The following is a 12,688-nucleotide window of genomic DNA, read 5'->3' as shown; positions in this document are numbered from 1 at the left end:
GTTGTAGGTGCCCTAGAAGGCAGGTAGTTTGCCCTCGGTGATGCCTTGTGCAGACTGCACCACACCCTGGAGATCCTTGCTGTTGTGGGCGGTGCAGTTGCCATACCAGGCGGCGATGAGGCCCGATAGGATGCTCACAATTGTGCATCTGTAAAAGTTTGAGGGTTTTAAGTGACAAGCCACATTTCTTCAGCCTCCTGAGGTTGAAGAGGTGCAATATTCACCACACTGTCTGTGTGGGTGGACCATTTCAGTTTGTCCGTAATGTGTACGCCGAGGAACTTAACTTTCCACCTCCACTACTGTTCCGTCGATGTGGATAGGGGGGTGCTCCCTCTGCGGTTTCCTTAATTCCACGATCATCTCCTTATTGTTTTGTTCATGTTGAGAGGTTGTTTTCCTGACACCGCACTCTGAGTGCCCTCACCCTCCTCCCTGTAGATTCTCGCCGTTGTTGATAATCAAGCCTACTACTGTTGTGTCGTCTGCAGTGAGTAGAGCACATTACAGTCCAATACGCTAAAGTATAGTGTATTGTGCTCTACTGTACAGGTGTCGCATAAGCTTTCAGAAACCAAAAAAAAATTAAACCATTTCACCTGCATTTTATATTGTGAAAGTCAATTTTATTTGTTGTATTTTTGCTTAAATAGAGCTAGTGCAACTTTTTTTAATTTAATTTTCACACAAAATATGTTAGTTCAACACATTCGGCAGAAAACCGTTTTGAACAGATGACAACAGACATAAGTGCAACACTATTGCAGCCACACAAGTAAATTGGCTAACAACGAAAAAGCACTTTTCTTGCAAAAAACTATGCATGGCCGTCATATTTCTATTATAGAAAGAATGTAGCCAGCTACATTAACTTTAAGCAAAACATCAGGAAATCTTGCATTTTCACTTTCTACCGGAGGAAAAACTATACCGTAGGAAATTACTGGAGAAAAGTAGACTACACATCAGTCAGAGCACTGTCTGGTGGACCAATGTCGTGAGCAAATATATTTAATCTGATGGAGAAGTGCAACTGAAGTGCGAAAATACTCCTTTTACGTTCATGATTTGGAGCGAACCCTGACTGTAGCCTAGCAGAATTTACAATAAGAAGCAATTTAGATCTGCTTTTACGAAACACAGCAAGATATTTTTTCAGCATTTTATCTTTCCTTTTCAGCGTGGAAAATGCAGAATCCTGCTTTAAAGTGACACCTGCTGTACTGAACTATATTATACTGAACTCTGCTGTATTGTGCTGTAGAGGTTGACCGATTATGATTTTTCAATACCGATTTATTGGAGGACCAAAAAAAGCCGATATCGGCTGATTTTTGTGTATGTGTATATGTATATATATATATATATATATATATATATATATATATATATATATATATATATATGTGTGTGTGTGTGTGTGTGTGTGTGTGTGTGTGTGTGTGTGTGTGTGTGTAATAATGACAATTACAACAATACTGAATGAACTCTTTTATTTTAACTTAATGTAATACATAAATAAAATCTATTTAGTCTCAAATAAATAATGAAACATGTTCTATTTGGTTTAAATAATGCAAAAAGAGTGATGGAGAAGGAAGTGAAGTGCAATGTTAAAAAAAAAAGCTAACGTTTAAGTAACTTGCTCACAACATGAGAACATATGAAAGCTGGTGGTTCCTTTTAACATGTCTTCAATATTCCCAGTTAAGAAGTTTTAGGTTGTAGTTATTATAGGACTATTTCTCTCTATACCATTTGTATTTCATGTACCTTTTGACTATTGGATGTTCTTATAGGCACTATAGTATTGCCAGCCTAATCTCAGGAGTTGATAGGCTTGAAGTCATAAACAGCGCTGTGCTTCAAGCATTTATTTATTTATTTTGCTCCTTTGCACCCCATTATTTCTACTTTGCACTTTCTTCCACTGCAAATGTACCATTCCAGTGTTTTACTTGCTATATTGTATGTACTTTGCCACCATGGCCTGTTTTTGCCTTTACCTCCCTTATCTCACCTCATTTGCTCACATTGTATATAGACTTATTTTTCTACTGTATTATTAACTGCATGTTTATTTTACTCCATGTGTAACTCTGTTGTATGTGTCAAACTTCTTTGCTTTATCTTGGCCAGGTCGCAGTTGTAAATGAGAACTTGTTCTCAACTTGCCTACCTGGTTAAATAAAGGTGAAATAAATAAATACAATTGCGAAGAGTTGCTGGCAAACACATTCATGCTGTTTGAATGAATGCTTATGAGCCTGCTGCTGCCTACCACCACTCAGTCAGACTGCTATATCAAATCATAGACTTAATTATAATATAATAGACACACAAATACGAGCCTTAGTTTCCGGATTTGACTGTATTAATGACTTATCATTTCGCAAACAGAACGTTTATTCTTCCTGTGAAATACGGAACCGTTCTGTATTTTATCGAACTGCTGTCATCCATAAGTCTAAATTTTGTTACATTGAAGGTTGTGCAATGTTTTGTCATAATTATGTAAAATTCTGGCAAATTAATTACGGTCTTTGTTAGGAAGAAATGGTCTTCAGAGTTCGCAATGAGCCAGGCGGCCAAAACTGCCGCATATACCCTGACTCTGCTTGCAAAGAACGCAAGAGAAGTGACACAATTTACCTAGTTAATATTGCCTGCTAACATGAATTTATTTTAACTAAATATGCAGGTTTAAAATATATATATATATATATATATATATATATATATATACTTGTGTATTGATTTTAAGAAAGGCATTGATGTTTATGGTTAGGTACATTGGTGCAACGACAGTGCTTTTTTTTCGCGAAAGCGCTTGTTAAATCATCACCCGTTTGGCGAAGTAGGCTGTGATTCAATGATAAATTAACAAGCACCGCATTGATTATTTGCAACGCAGGACAAGCTAGTTAAACTAGTAATATCATCAACCATGTGTAGTTAACTAGTGATTCTGTTTTTTTTTATATAAGATAAGTTTAATGCTAGCTAGCAACTTACCTTGGCTCCTTGCTGCACTCACGTAACAGGTGGTCACCCTGCCACGGAGTCTCCTCGTGGAGTGCAATGTAATCGGCGTCCAATAATGCCGATTTACCAAGTTGTTGTGAAAACTTGAAATCGGCCCAAATTAATCGGCCTCTACTTTGCGGTGGTGCACTGTGCTGTCCAAACTTGTGAAACATGAGAATGACATTCCTATCCATAATGCTGCATTTCTTTGTAGTACGGCTCAGGGACCTATGATGTAATTCCGTCTCCGGGTGTAAATCCACTTCACTTACTGTAGTTCAATAACCGAAATATTTTTTTTTTTTCAAACTCAAGGTGCCATGTCATAGCTGACACACCGTTCTTTCTGCAGATATCGTTGAATCTTAATTTGAAGCAGATATTTACGTTTCTTTTGGAAAACGTGGTCACAAAGATTTTACTGTAATTCTGTTACCAAAGTTTGCATCTGCAGTTATTCCACTAAATCAGTGGAAATTGTTAAAAGTAGTCCTTATGCAAAGTTGTATGGTTTATTAAACTTTTTAAATCAATGGCATACATTTTTTTAAGTGAAAAAGCTGAGTCAAAGCGTAATTCCATTACTGTGGAATAGCCCTTATTAAATCTTATCTCAGGGTGTTGGACTACAGAAACAAACATTGGTTGAGGCACTCCACTAACACCAGTGTGCTTCTGACGTTTACACTGTTCTTTGTTTTTCTAGCTGTGTCTGTTGGTTTTGTTCTTGTTGCCTAGTGTGTACTATGGGTTGGTTGCTTGGCTTGTTCCAGCAGCCTGGCCACACACTAACTGCACTGTCCTGCTAGCCTAATGAGTGCATGTTTATGAGGAGGCTCAGGTGGATTCATATATCAGCTCTGCAACTGTCCCTGGGCCATACAGGAAGGAAGCGGTGGCTTTAAACACCATGACAAATATTTGTCCATTCAAACGGGTTGTAGTGGCTAGCTTCCTTTAACGAAAAATCATGTTAGAGGTCCATGTTGAACCTACTTAATTAATCTGCATAATTAATGCCCTGCCATGAGATATTAGTGGATGTGTGAGGCAGATACATGATGAAGCTCCATCTGGTCCTGAGGTAATTAATCAGGCTGAAACAACCCGCTACTGAACCTGGACTCCACTACTTTCTCTCTCTGCTCACCAGAGCACTGAGTGTGACTCTCTCTCACTCACTCTCTCACTCAATGCCCAGGAGACACTAGTAGAGGACTGGGTTCACTTCACATTGATCCAGGCCGTGTGTGTTAACCTCTAAACTGGAGAGCGAAGCAAATAACAATGGTATTTTTAGGGGTGTGTCATTGCAAATATTTACACATTGTGTATGTCGGTCCCTGCAAGTACATCAACCATTCATCAGATTCTGTGAGAATTAAAGGGGGGTGAACTGTGTGTGACATTGTGAATTTTAACACCATTTGTGTGTCCCTGCAGAGTACAGCCGCTTTGAGTCGAAGATCCACGACCTGAGGGAACAGATGATGAACAGTAGCATGAGCTCTGGTTCGGGCTCCCTGCGCACCAGCGAGAAACGCTCCCTCTACGTCAGGTACCAGAACACACGCACAGTACACACCGCTCCCAAATTCATCACGTTTAGCTCACCACTCACAAATACTATGATTTTTCATCAGCACAAAGTAGGTCATGATGAGACTATCGGACGCTAAATATCTGATGAATTTGATGAGCAAGCTTTTCAGTTGGATGCCACACATGACCTATTTTACATAGTTGCAGCCTATGGCTGGCAAACGTACTCCTGGTAACATAATGTTATTACATTTTGGGCATGGAGCCAAAACTGTAAGGAACCCCAGTCAGTCAGGAAGAGCAACATGTGCCAGGCAGGCAGCCTCCCCCTCTGTATTGAGTGCAGCTGACTGAGTCAGAACAGGAAGTGTTCTGGGGGGGTCAAGGTGAAAATAATTATTCTATGATGTAACACTCATGTCCCAAGAACTGGAAACATATTTCAAGCTAAGTGCTGTGGTGCAGCGTCACGTAAACCCAATATTTACAACCCCTGCAATAATAGCAACATTTTCAGTTTTGATGGCGATTCTTGACAGAGAAGGAAGCATCTCAAAATCCAAGGCTTACTATGAACACAAGCTAGATCAAAATACTTGAAATGAATGATGTGTAATCTGTTCAATGTCCAAATCAGTCAATAAACAAAGTAAGATATTGTTCTGTCATTTTCCCCATTGTTGTATCCCCCAACAAGACTGTAGCTCATTGGACCACCTATAGACACAGTGTAAACCAGGATGACTAATGCTCTGTAAGTCTCTCCTGTCAGCCAGGGAGAGCCATCTTTTCCTCTGTGTGGGTGACTAAGCATACAGTTATGGAGGAAAAGGCTCTGTTTCATTCCAATTCACAGCAGTAGAGCAGACTTCTCCCCAGCCATCCTATCCTCTGGAATGTGAGACCTCTCAGGTGCACACACACAGCCAGGGTACAATCTGAATGCCTGTGTCAGGGGAGGCACTCATGTAACCTGGCAGTGAGACTTGCTACCGTTACCTGCAGGTAGCTAGTATCAGGGCAGTCTGAATACTTTGTCGTGTCCTGCAGATCCAGGTCAGATTGGTGCCAGGTTAGTGGCAGTAGTGGAACCTGTAGAGCTGTCAGTTCCCTATCTGACAGACTCCTAGCAGAAGTAATGGAAACTGTGGCAACAAAGAAGCCAGTGTGTTTTGCAATGACGTTGTCAAATTTCATGTGACGTAGTGGGTTTTAAACTTCAGAACTTGTTACAAGTATGGTGCAGTAATACTGTATATGCTGTTGAGTGATTGACACAAACACCCCTCCCCCTTTCTGTCTCTGTGTGTAGAGCTCTTTTTGACTATGACCGGGCCAGAGACAGCTGTCTGCCCAGCCAGGGCCTGAGCTTCTCTTATGGGGACATCCTGCATGTCATCAATGCCTCCGATGACGAGTGGTGGCAGGCGCGTCTGGTCACGCCCCACGGAGAGAGCGAGCAGATCGGGGTCATTCCAAGCAAGAAGAGGTAACCTCATCACCCCATTTTACCACCCAAAATGTGCTCCTGTTGTGTAAGAGATTTGAAACTGGTCTTTTCTACGCAGGGTGGAGAAGAAGGAGCGAGCGAGGTTAAAAACAGTCAAGTTCCACGCCAGGACGGGCATGATTGATTCCAACAGGGTGAGTCTGGAGGGCTGTGCTCTCTGGTTCTCCTGCCTGGCAGTGGGCACCCAGGGAGCTGACCCACTTCCCCCTCCCTGAGGCAGGCAGTGTGGGAACAGGAGCGTGTAGCAGGGACCTAGCTGCTCATTAGAGCTAGTGGAGAAACCTGAAGACTCGCATACATTTACATTACAGACAGTCCTGCCTCTCTTTAATTTAAAGACAAGGGGCTACCAAACTGACTCGATGCTTAGTAATGGGACCTGTCGCTTTCTTATCGAAGTGCAATTAGTGTTTTTAATGTGATCTAAAGTCTTAGTATACATCAGGCAATGTAAGAAACCCCCTGTAGGCTGTCACTGGTGAAAGTATTAATTGGTTGTCTTGTTTTCACATGATTTTCGTGTAATATTGTGACACCTGTATGGTCCTGTAATGATATGCTCACTCATTAGAAGGGCAATTTCCGCTCGTATGTACCGTTTTTAGGATCAACATGGAAATGATCTTCCCTTTGGATAAGCGTTCCATTCATTTTACCCCGGTTATCTGCCTTCATTTATGTTCATTCTTTCATTTAGATTTTTTTCTTTGTTTTTAGATTTGTCTGTTTTTATTTCGTTTTGCATGTGTGTTTGGTGTCCTCATTGAACAACAACGTTCTGTTTTTTGTTTCACCCCCCCCCCCCCCCCCCCATCGCCCCCCTCCCCTCATCACGCACATCTCCAAGCAGCCAGTCAAAGTAAAGCGCAAAAAAAGCTTCAACCTCTCACGCAAGTTCCAGTTTTACAAGAGCAAGGAGAATATTGTGCAGGAGTTGGTGGAGTCTGAACGTGAGTACCCAAAGTGTGTGATATGAGGGGGTTTTACTTTTCGCGCTTTCCTTTCATGCTTCATCCTTCCCGCAGCTTAATCTCTCCACTCACCTCTGGGACCAGACCGTGGCTGTCTGTCTGTGGGCAGTGCTGTCTTTCCCCGCTCACTGTCATTCACTCACAGCCAGAGAGGACCCACACAGACCCAGGCCTGGGGTTCAGGTGTCGGCCTCTCTGGTGTCTGTTCGTCTGTCTGTCCACTGGTGGAGAGTCCAGGTGTGTGCTGCTGGCTGCCAGGGCAGGTGTGTGCTGCTGGCTGCCAGGGCAGGTGTGTGCTGCAGGCTGCCAGGGCAGGTGTGTGGCTGGCTGCACTAACACTATAACTGTGTACTGCTGCTAGAGGCCCTGTTAGACCCCACTATTCATTGCTGCCCAGTCAATCCTCATCCTCAGTTACTGACCCAGAGAACTAGAATTTCATTAACTGGACGGCAGCACTAAAAAACACTAATGGGTCAACCTCATTCTTAATGGGATTGGCTGTGTGTAATTTAAAGGCCTTGGCTTTCACTGGGAGTAGAGTGGGGCTCGGGGTTTAGGGAGCACAGTGCCTCGTGTTGGTCCCCCCCATCTTGGCCTGCCTTCCTGCCACCAGGCGAGCAGCCAGCACACCGCTCCTCCCTTTCTCTTTCGCTCTCTCTCTCGGCCTGTCCCAGCTCTCACTAACCTCTTCTTCCTGTCTGCCTCTTCTGTTTGTTTCTGCTCTCACCTGTCGGGACACTCAGGACTTCCCAGGGTTAAGCGATGACTTTTATGGATCAAAGAGTTTGAGTAAGTGTGTGGTTGGACTGTCACGCTGCAGCTGCTGTCCCCTGAGCTCCGAGCTAAACGCCTGTTCAATGCAGACCTGGCTAGCAATGGCTGCGACAAACACACACACTCTTGTTTACTGATACACATACACACAAACACACAGCCCTAGGGTAAGAGAGCAAGTGTTACTCCTAGTCTGACTTCCTTCTTCCCTGTAGGGATTTTACTATAAAAGTTTAGTAGGTCATTGTCAGAGAGTGATTACTTGGAGAAACCAAGTATCTCCCTCCCTACACTGACTGGACAGGGTTTTCTTTTCCTATTCTGCTTTTCCATGTTAGCAAGCTCAGCTGACTGCCCAGTGCCCATGTATGCTTGTTAACAGACCCACCGCCACTGTTTTCTTTGGCTTGTCCCTGACACTGTATCTGGCGTCACAGATATGGAGCCCTCGATAGGAAACACTGGCAAGGGACCGGAGGGTCACTTGGGACTTTGTGAAAGGAAACACTTAATTTCCTATTGCTGCATACCTCCAACCACTTCCCCGCGTAGAAAGCGCAATCGCTCAGAACGAGACATTTTTTTCCCCTCTTTCTGTCTTTTTTTCCTTTTCATCGGGTTATATGCAGTGGGACAACAGGGCACTTGCTTTTCCTTCTTGATGCTCGGCAACTGGTGGTGAACATTTTTCCGTCACCAAAATGAAAACCAATTTATTTTGATGTGGCTTTACTACTACTGCCCAGCTTTGAGCTTTCCCAACATAAACATGTTCCTCTCCTTGCAGAATGCCTGACGTCAAACACAAGCGACAGTGAAAGCAGCTCAAGTAAGTGACCTTATTTTCCTTCTACCTTTTTTGAAGCTTTTATTTCAGACATAATCCAACTAAATGAAAAGCATGCGGCACGTCATTACACCTGTATCCAGAGCGGTGTTTTATTTTAGTCCTCGGTGCTGTAGTGAGCTGGCATTTGACTGCGATGTTATCAGGCACTTAGTAGCAAAACCGTCTCTTTCGTCTGCTGTTATGGAAAATGTGACTGTATGAAAAGAGTACTTTAAACATTCCATTACTATCAACCACATCTAGTAATCCATTGTAATGGGATTATAATAAAGATGTATTTTTACTCAAACTGTTGTCTTCCTTTCTGCTATTCAGAGGGTCAGGAAGACACAATTCTCTCCTACGAGCCAGTGATTCGACAGGAGAGTAAGTATGCAATATACTAGATGTTCTCCTCCATTTAGGATGGTGTTTGAGACCATTAATGCTTATTTTATCCCAGTGTTTGCAGACATGAGTTTTGACCTGCGCCCTCTCTTCTTGTTTGCAGTTCATTACACAAGGCCTGTGATCATCTTGGGCCCAATGAAAGACAGAGTAAACGATGACCTGATCTCAGAGTTCCCTCACAAGTTTGGCTCCTGCGTTCCTCGTGAGTAGACCACTCGACAACATGCACCACATTATCACAGCCACTTATGGAAACACTGGTGGAAAATATATATATCCTGTGTTTTAGTGACATCTCCCTAACAGTCATTTGAATCTGTCCCTCAATCTGTGCAGACACGACACGTCCGCGGCGGGAGAATGAGATGGATGGCCAGGACTACCATTTTGTGGGCTCACGGGAGCAGATGGAGAAGGACATTCAGGATAATAAGTTCATTGAGGCGGGCCAGTTCAACGAGAACCTCTATGGGACCAGCATCTTGTCTGTCAGAGCAGTGGCTGAGAGGGTAGGGAGCACAACACATCATAAATGTGCAGTATACACAAGGTTAATTTCTGATTGATTGTTAAGGGATGTAGAGCCTGAGAAAATGTGGTATTTTGATACTTAAGTGCTCATTCTCTCCTTCCTCTTCGTGAAGGGAAAACACTGTATCCTGGACGTATCTGGGAACGCTATAAAGCGACTGCAACAAGCACAACTTTATTCGATCGCAATTTTCATCAAACCAAAATCCATTGAAACTCTTATGTAAGTGTGTCTGTTCTCGGATCTAATGAACTGTTAAAAGCATTTCTCTTTACTGTAACTCCATACAACAATCACTTCCTGTACTGCACACCAACCAACCATGTCTGTGTTGCAGGGAGATGAATAAGAGACAGACATTTGAGCAATCCAATAAAATCTTTGATAAGGCAATTAAACTGGAACAAGAGTTTGGAGAATTTTTCACAGGTAAGTCCACTAGTTTTTTTTTATTTTTTAGGTTCATCGCGGATTATACATATTTTAGATACACTTGAATCGTATTGTAGGGCAAGTAGGAATCTTAATGCATCAATGCACTCATGATATCCACTTCTCTGTCCGTCTCCAGCCATTGTACAGGGTGACTCTCTAGAGGAAATTTACAACAAAATCAAGATGATCATCGAGGAACAGTCGGGCCCCTACATCTGGATACCTTCCTCAGAGAAGCTCTGAACTCCCAGCTATACCCCTCTGTGTCAGTGCAGAGCCCCCCACAGCCCTCCTGACACCCCGCCCATCCCCCAAATAGCTCCTCCCTCCCCCTTTTTTGCCGATATGTTTCATATCAAGTTTTAGTGTCATCATTATGTTAATCTCAAATGAAAAGAAGTCTTATCACCATTACTGTGACTGTGCACACCCCTGCATGAGTTTCTCAGCAAATCCATTTAAGACTGGAAATGCCATTCCGAATGAATTTGTCATTTTAAAACAAAAAAAAAGGGAAAAGGAGAAATAATCCGTCTTTTGTGAAATGGGACTGACAGTTGAAGATCAGAATGTTTTACAGACAATGCCGGGGTGAGGAGGAGTTTGGGATTCAGGGGAAGTTGCAGAGGAATGGAGACTTAAATCACACAAGTTGGAACACTTTGTAAATGTTCATCAAATCACATTTAAAAAAAGACACAAGAGAAGCAAAGACCACTTAGGAGGGTTTTTTTCTACAAGGACTGAATAATATCAAGCCCAGCTGATGGTACTGTTGGAGGAGTTGTCTCTCTTGTTTATAATTACTGAAGAAATTGGTGGAGAAGCCTACAGACTGGTGATCTATCACAAACCAGCTTGCTGTTTGATCAGCTGCCAGTTGTTGGTGCTGCTGCAGCTGATCAAGACCTCTTGGGAGGCAGAACAAATGAAAGAGATGAGTTATGAATCTACATTTATATAATGAAATCACAAGGTAAATGAACAAATCCTACTGAGATTTTACTACATATTAAAAACGACACATTTTACATTTCACTAGAATTGTCTACTTGGAGGGCTGTTAGATTTCATTCCTTTGTTTTTTTGTGTGGGATTTTTTGCTTGTGATTTTTAGCTGCTCTGTGTAAAGGGTGGGGGTAGAGAAGTGTAACGGGGCTCTCTGCAAAACACCAAACTGCCTTACGTCAAATACAAATTGTTATATTACTACCTGTACTTCGTGAGGGAAGCTACAAATAATTGACAAGGAAAACAAACAGGACATTTATTTTATTTTCTGAGTTGTCCTCCTGACTTCCAGGAGGTCTAACTTGTGAGTGCAATAGACTGAACGCATATCTCACCTCTGTGGATTCCAATCTTCCCCCTGTATTTTTATCCTTTTCCTGTTGTAGTTTAAGAATTTATTGGATTCCAATTTGGGCAGCCATAGCTCCCTCACCCATGTTGAGCAGCAGACCACCCTATTACACTCTCTGCCTTCCAAGATGATTCTTTTTGGTTGAATGGTCACATGGTACTGTCCTGTATATGCCACCCTGAAGGTGGCCTTAAAACGGGTAGAACAAGACAAATTGTATTGGATGTCCTAACAATTAAACAGTCGATATAACTGTTTTTTTGGATTGTCCCCCCCATCCAAAATAACACTTAAGAGGGGTTTGATTAAAACCTATATGCTCTGTATCTATAAAGTTTTTCAATCTTTTTTTGAATTTGTTCTGGGCATGTGTTGAGGCACTGTGTTATGAACCCAATGGTATATCTGGGGTGAATTCGGTCAGCTCAAGAATCTAACGCACCGATATAATTTCCCCTGCGACTGAAACACCATGTTTTAAAGGACAAATTTAAGAGTTCACAGATGTTAAATGTGAATGAAAGAGTAACTGACAATGGTCGGAGAGATTTTGAAAGGCATTTGCATTGAACTCTTTAATAGACACAATACATCAGCCTATCTTATGTGGTGAAGCTTCGTGAAGACCACTTCTGTGGTAAACCCTTGCCTGAGTTGGCTTTATGGATTCAACAAGATTGAAATGACCTGCTAAATCTTCATTTGCAGATCTTGGCACTGTTTATTTGTTCATGTGAGGGGACGTGTCTGACTTGTTGAAGAATACTGTGGCCCCCTACCCTGTGAACATTTCATTTTCCACCGTTTTTGGCAGAGGGGAAGGGTTTTCCTCAGATGCCTGAGAGTCAGACCATCTTCTGTATGCCCTTGCCCTCTGGGTCAACCACCCCCCCACCCCCCCAACACCTGTACATGCAGGCATTTTCTGAACAGGTGTGCCCACCTGCCAGGCACCACTGCTAAACCAGCTGTCATTACCTGTGTCAAAACCAGAGTTCAGGGAATAACTGAAGGGAACAGAGCCATTTATAAACTGCTTACAGACTGTTTCAAAGGGTGTGGTAGCTGTCAAATGTAAATATGCCCCCAGCAGATCCCCCTCACCTGTGCTTCATGCATGTGTGAAATAAACTGGGACAAAACATTTTTATAGATCACAAATGACAGGTAAGTAAACTGAGATATTCCGAGATATAATTTCCAATGTTTCCATACATGTGACGTAATGTTGGTATTTCTCTATAGACAAATCTTTAGCTGCCTATTGGAACACTTTTTAGTCAGTTGGGAA

At 42.5% G+C, this 12,688-nt stretch overlaps 1 protein-coding gene across 10 annotated transcripts in view; it reads left to right on the top strand.

Moving 5' to 3' along the window:
- dlg3 (discs, large homolog 3 (Drosophila)) overlaps positions 1 to 11,725 on the top strand; it is a 130,094-nt gene extending 118,369 nt beyond the window's left edge. For 8 of the 10 annotated variants that reach the window (XM_029730317.1, XM_029730308.1, XM_029730300.1 and 5 more), the window contains 11 exons: positions 4,471 to 4,585; positions 5,882 to 6,058; positions 6,138 to 6,213; positions 6,930 to 7,029; positions 8,615 to 8,656; positions 8,993 to 9,043; positions 9,168 to 9,269; positions 9,404 to 9,576; positions 9,712 to 9,821; positions 9,937 to 10,028; positions 10,171 to 11,725. In XM_029730317.1, the coding sequence (XP_029586177.1) occupies positions 4,471 to 4,585; positions 5,882 to 6,058; positions 6,138 to 6,213; positions 6,930 to 7,029; positions 8,615 to 8,656; positions 8,993 to 9,043; positions 9,168 to 9,269; positions 9,404 to 9,576; positions 9,712 to 9,821; positions 9,937 to 10,028; positions 10,171 to 10,277 (1,145 nt within the window). In that variant the 3' untranslated portion in view covers positions 10,278 to 11,725. Of the gene's footprint in view, positions 1 to 4,470; positions 4,586 to 5,881; positions 6,059 to 6,137; positions 6,214 to 6,929; positions 7,030 to 7,796; positions 7,843 to 8,614; positions 8,657 to 8,992; positions 9,044 to 9,167; positions 9,270 to 9,403; positions 9,577 to 9,711; positions 9,822 to 9,936; positions 10,029 to 10,170 lie in introns of all 10 variants that reach the window. The other 2 variants (XM_029730323.1, XM_029730332.1) reach the window with 1 other exon arrangement.
- The last annotated feature ends 963 nt before the right edge of the window (positions 11,726 to 12,688 follow it).

This window comes from Salmo trutta, chromosome 3 (genome assembly GCF_901001165.1).
Source record: "Salmo trutta chromosome 3, fSalTru1.1, whole genome shotgun sequence".
Classification (NCBI taxonomy): Eukaryota; Metazoa; Chordata; class Actinopteri; order Salmoniformes; family Salmonidae; genus Salmo; species Salmo trutta.
The sequence above is the reverse complement of the archived record's forward strand: the minus strand, read 5'-3'. Positions and strand labels throughout refer to the sequence as shown.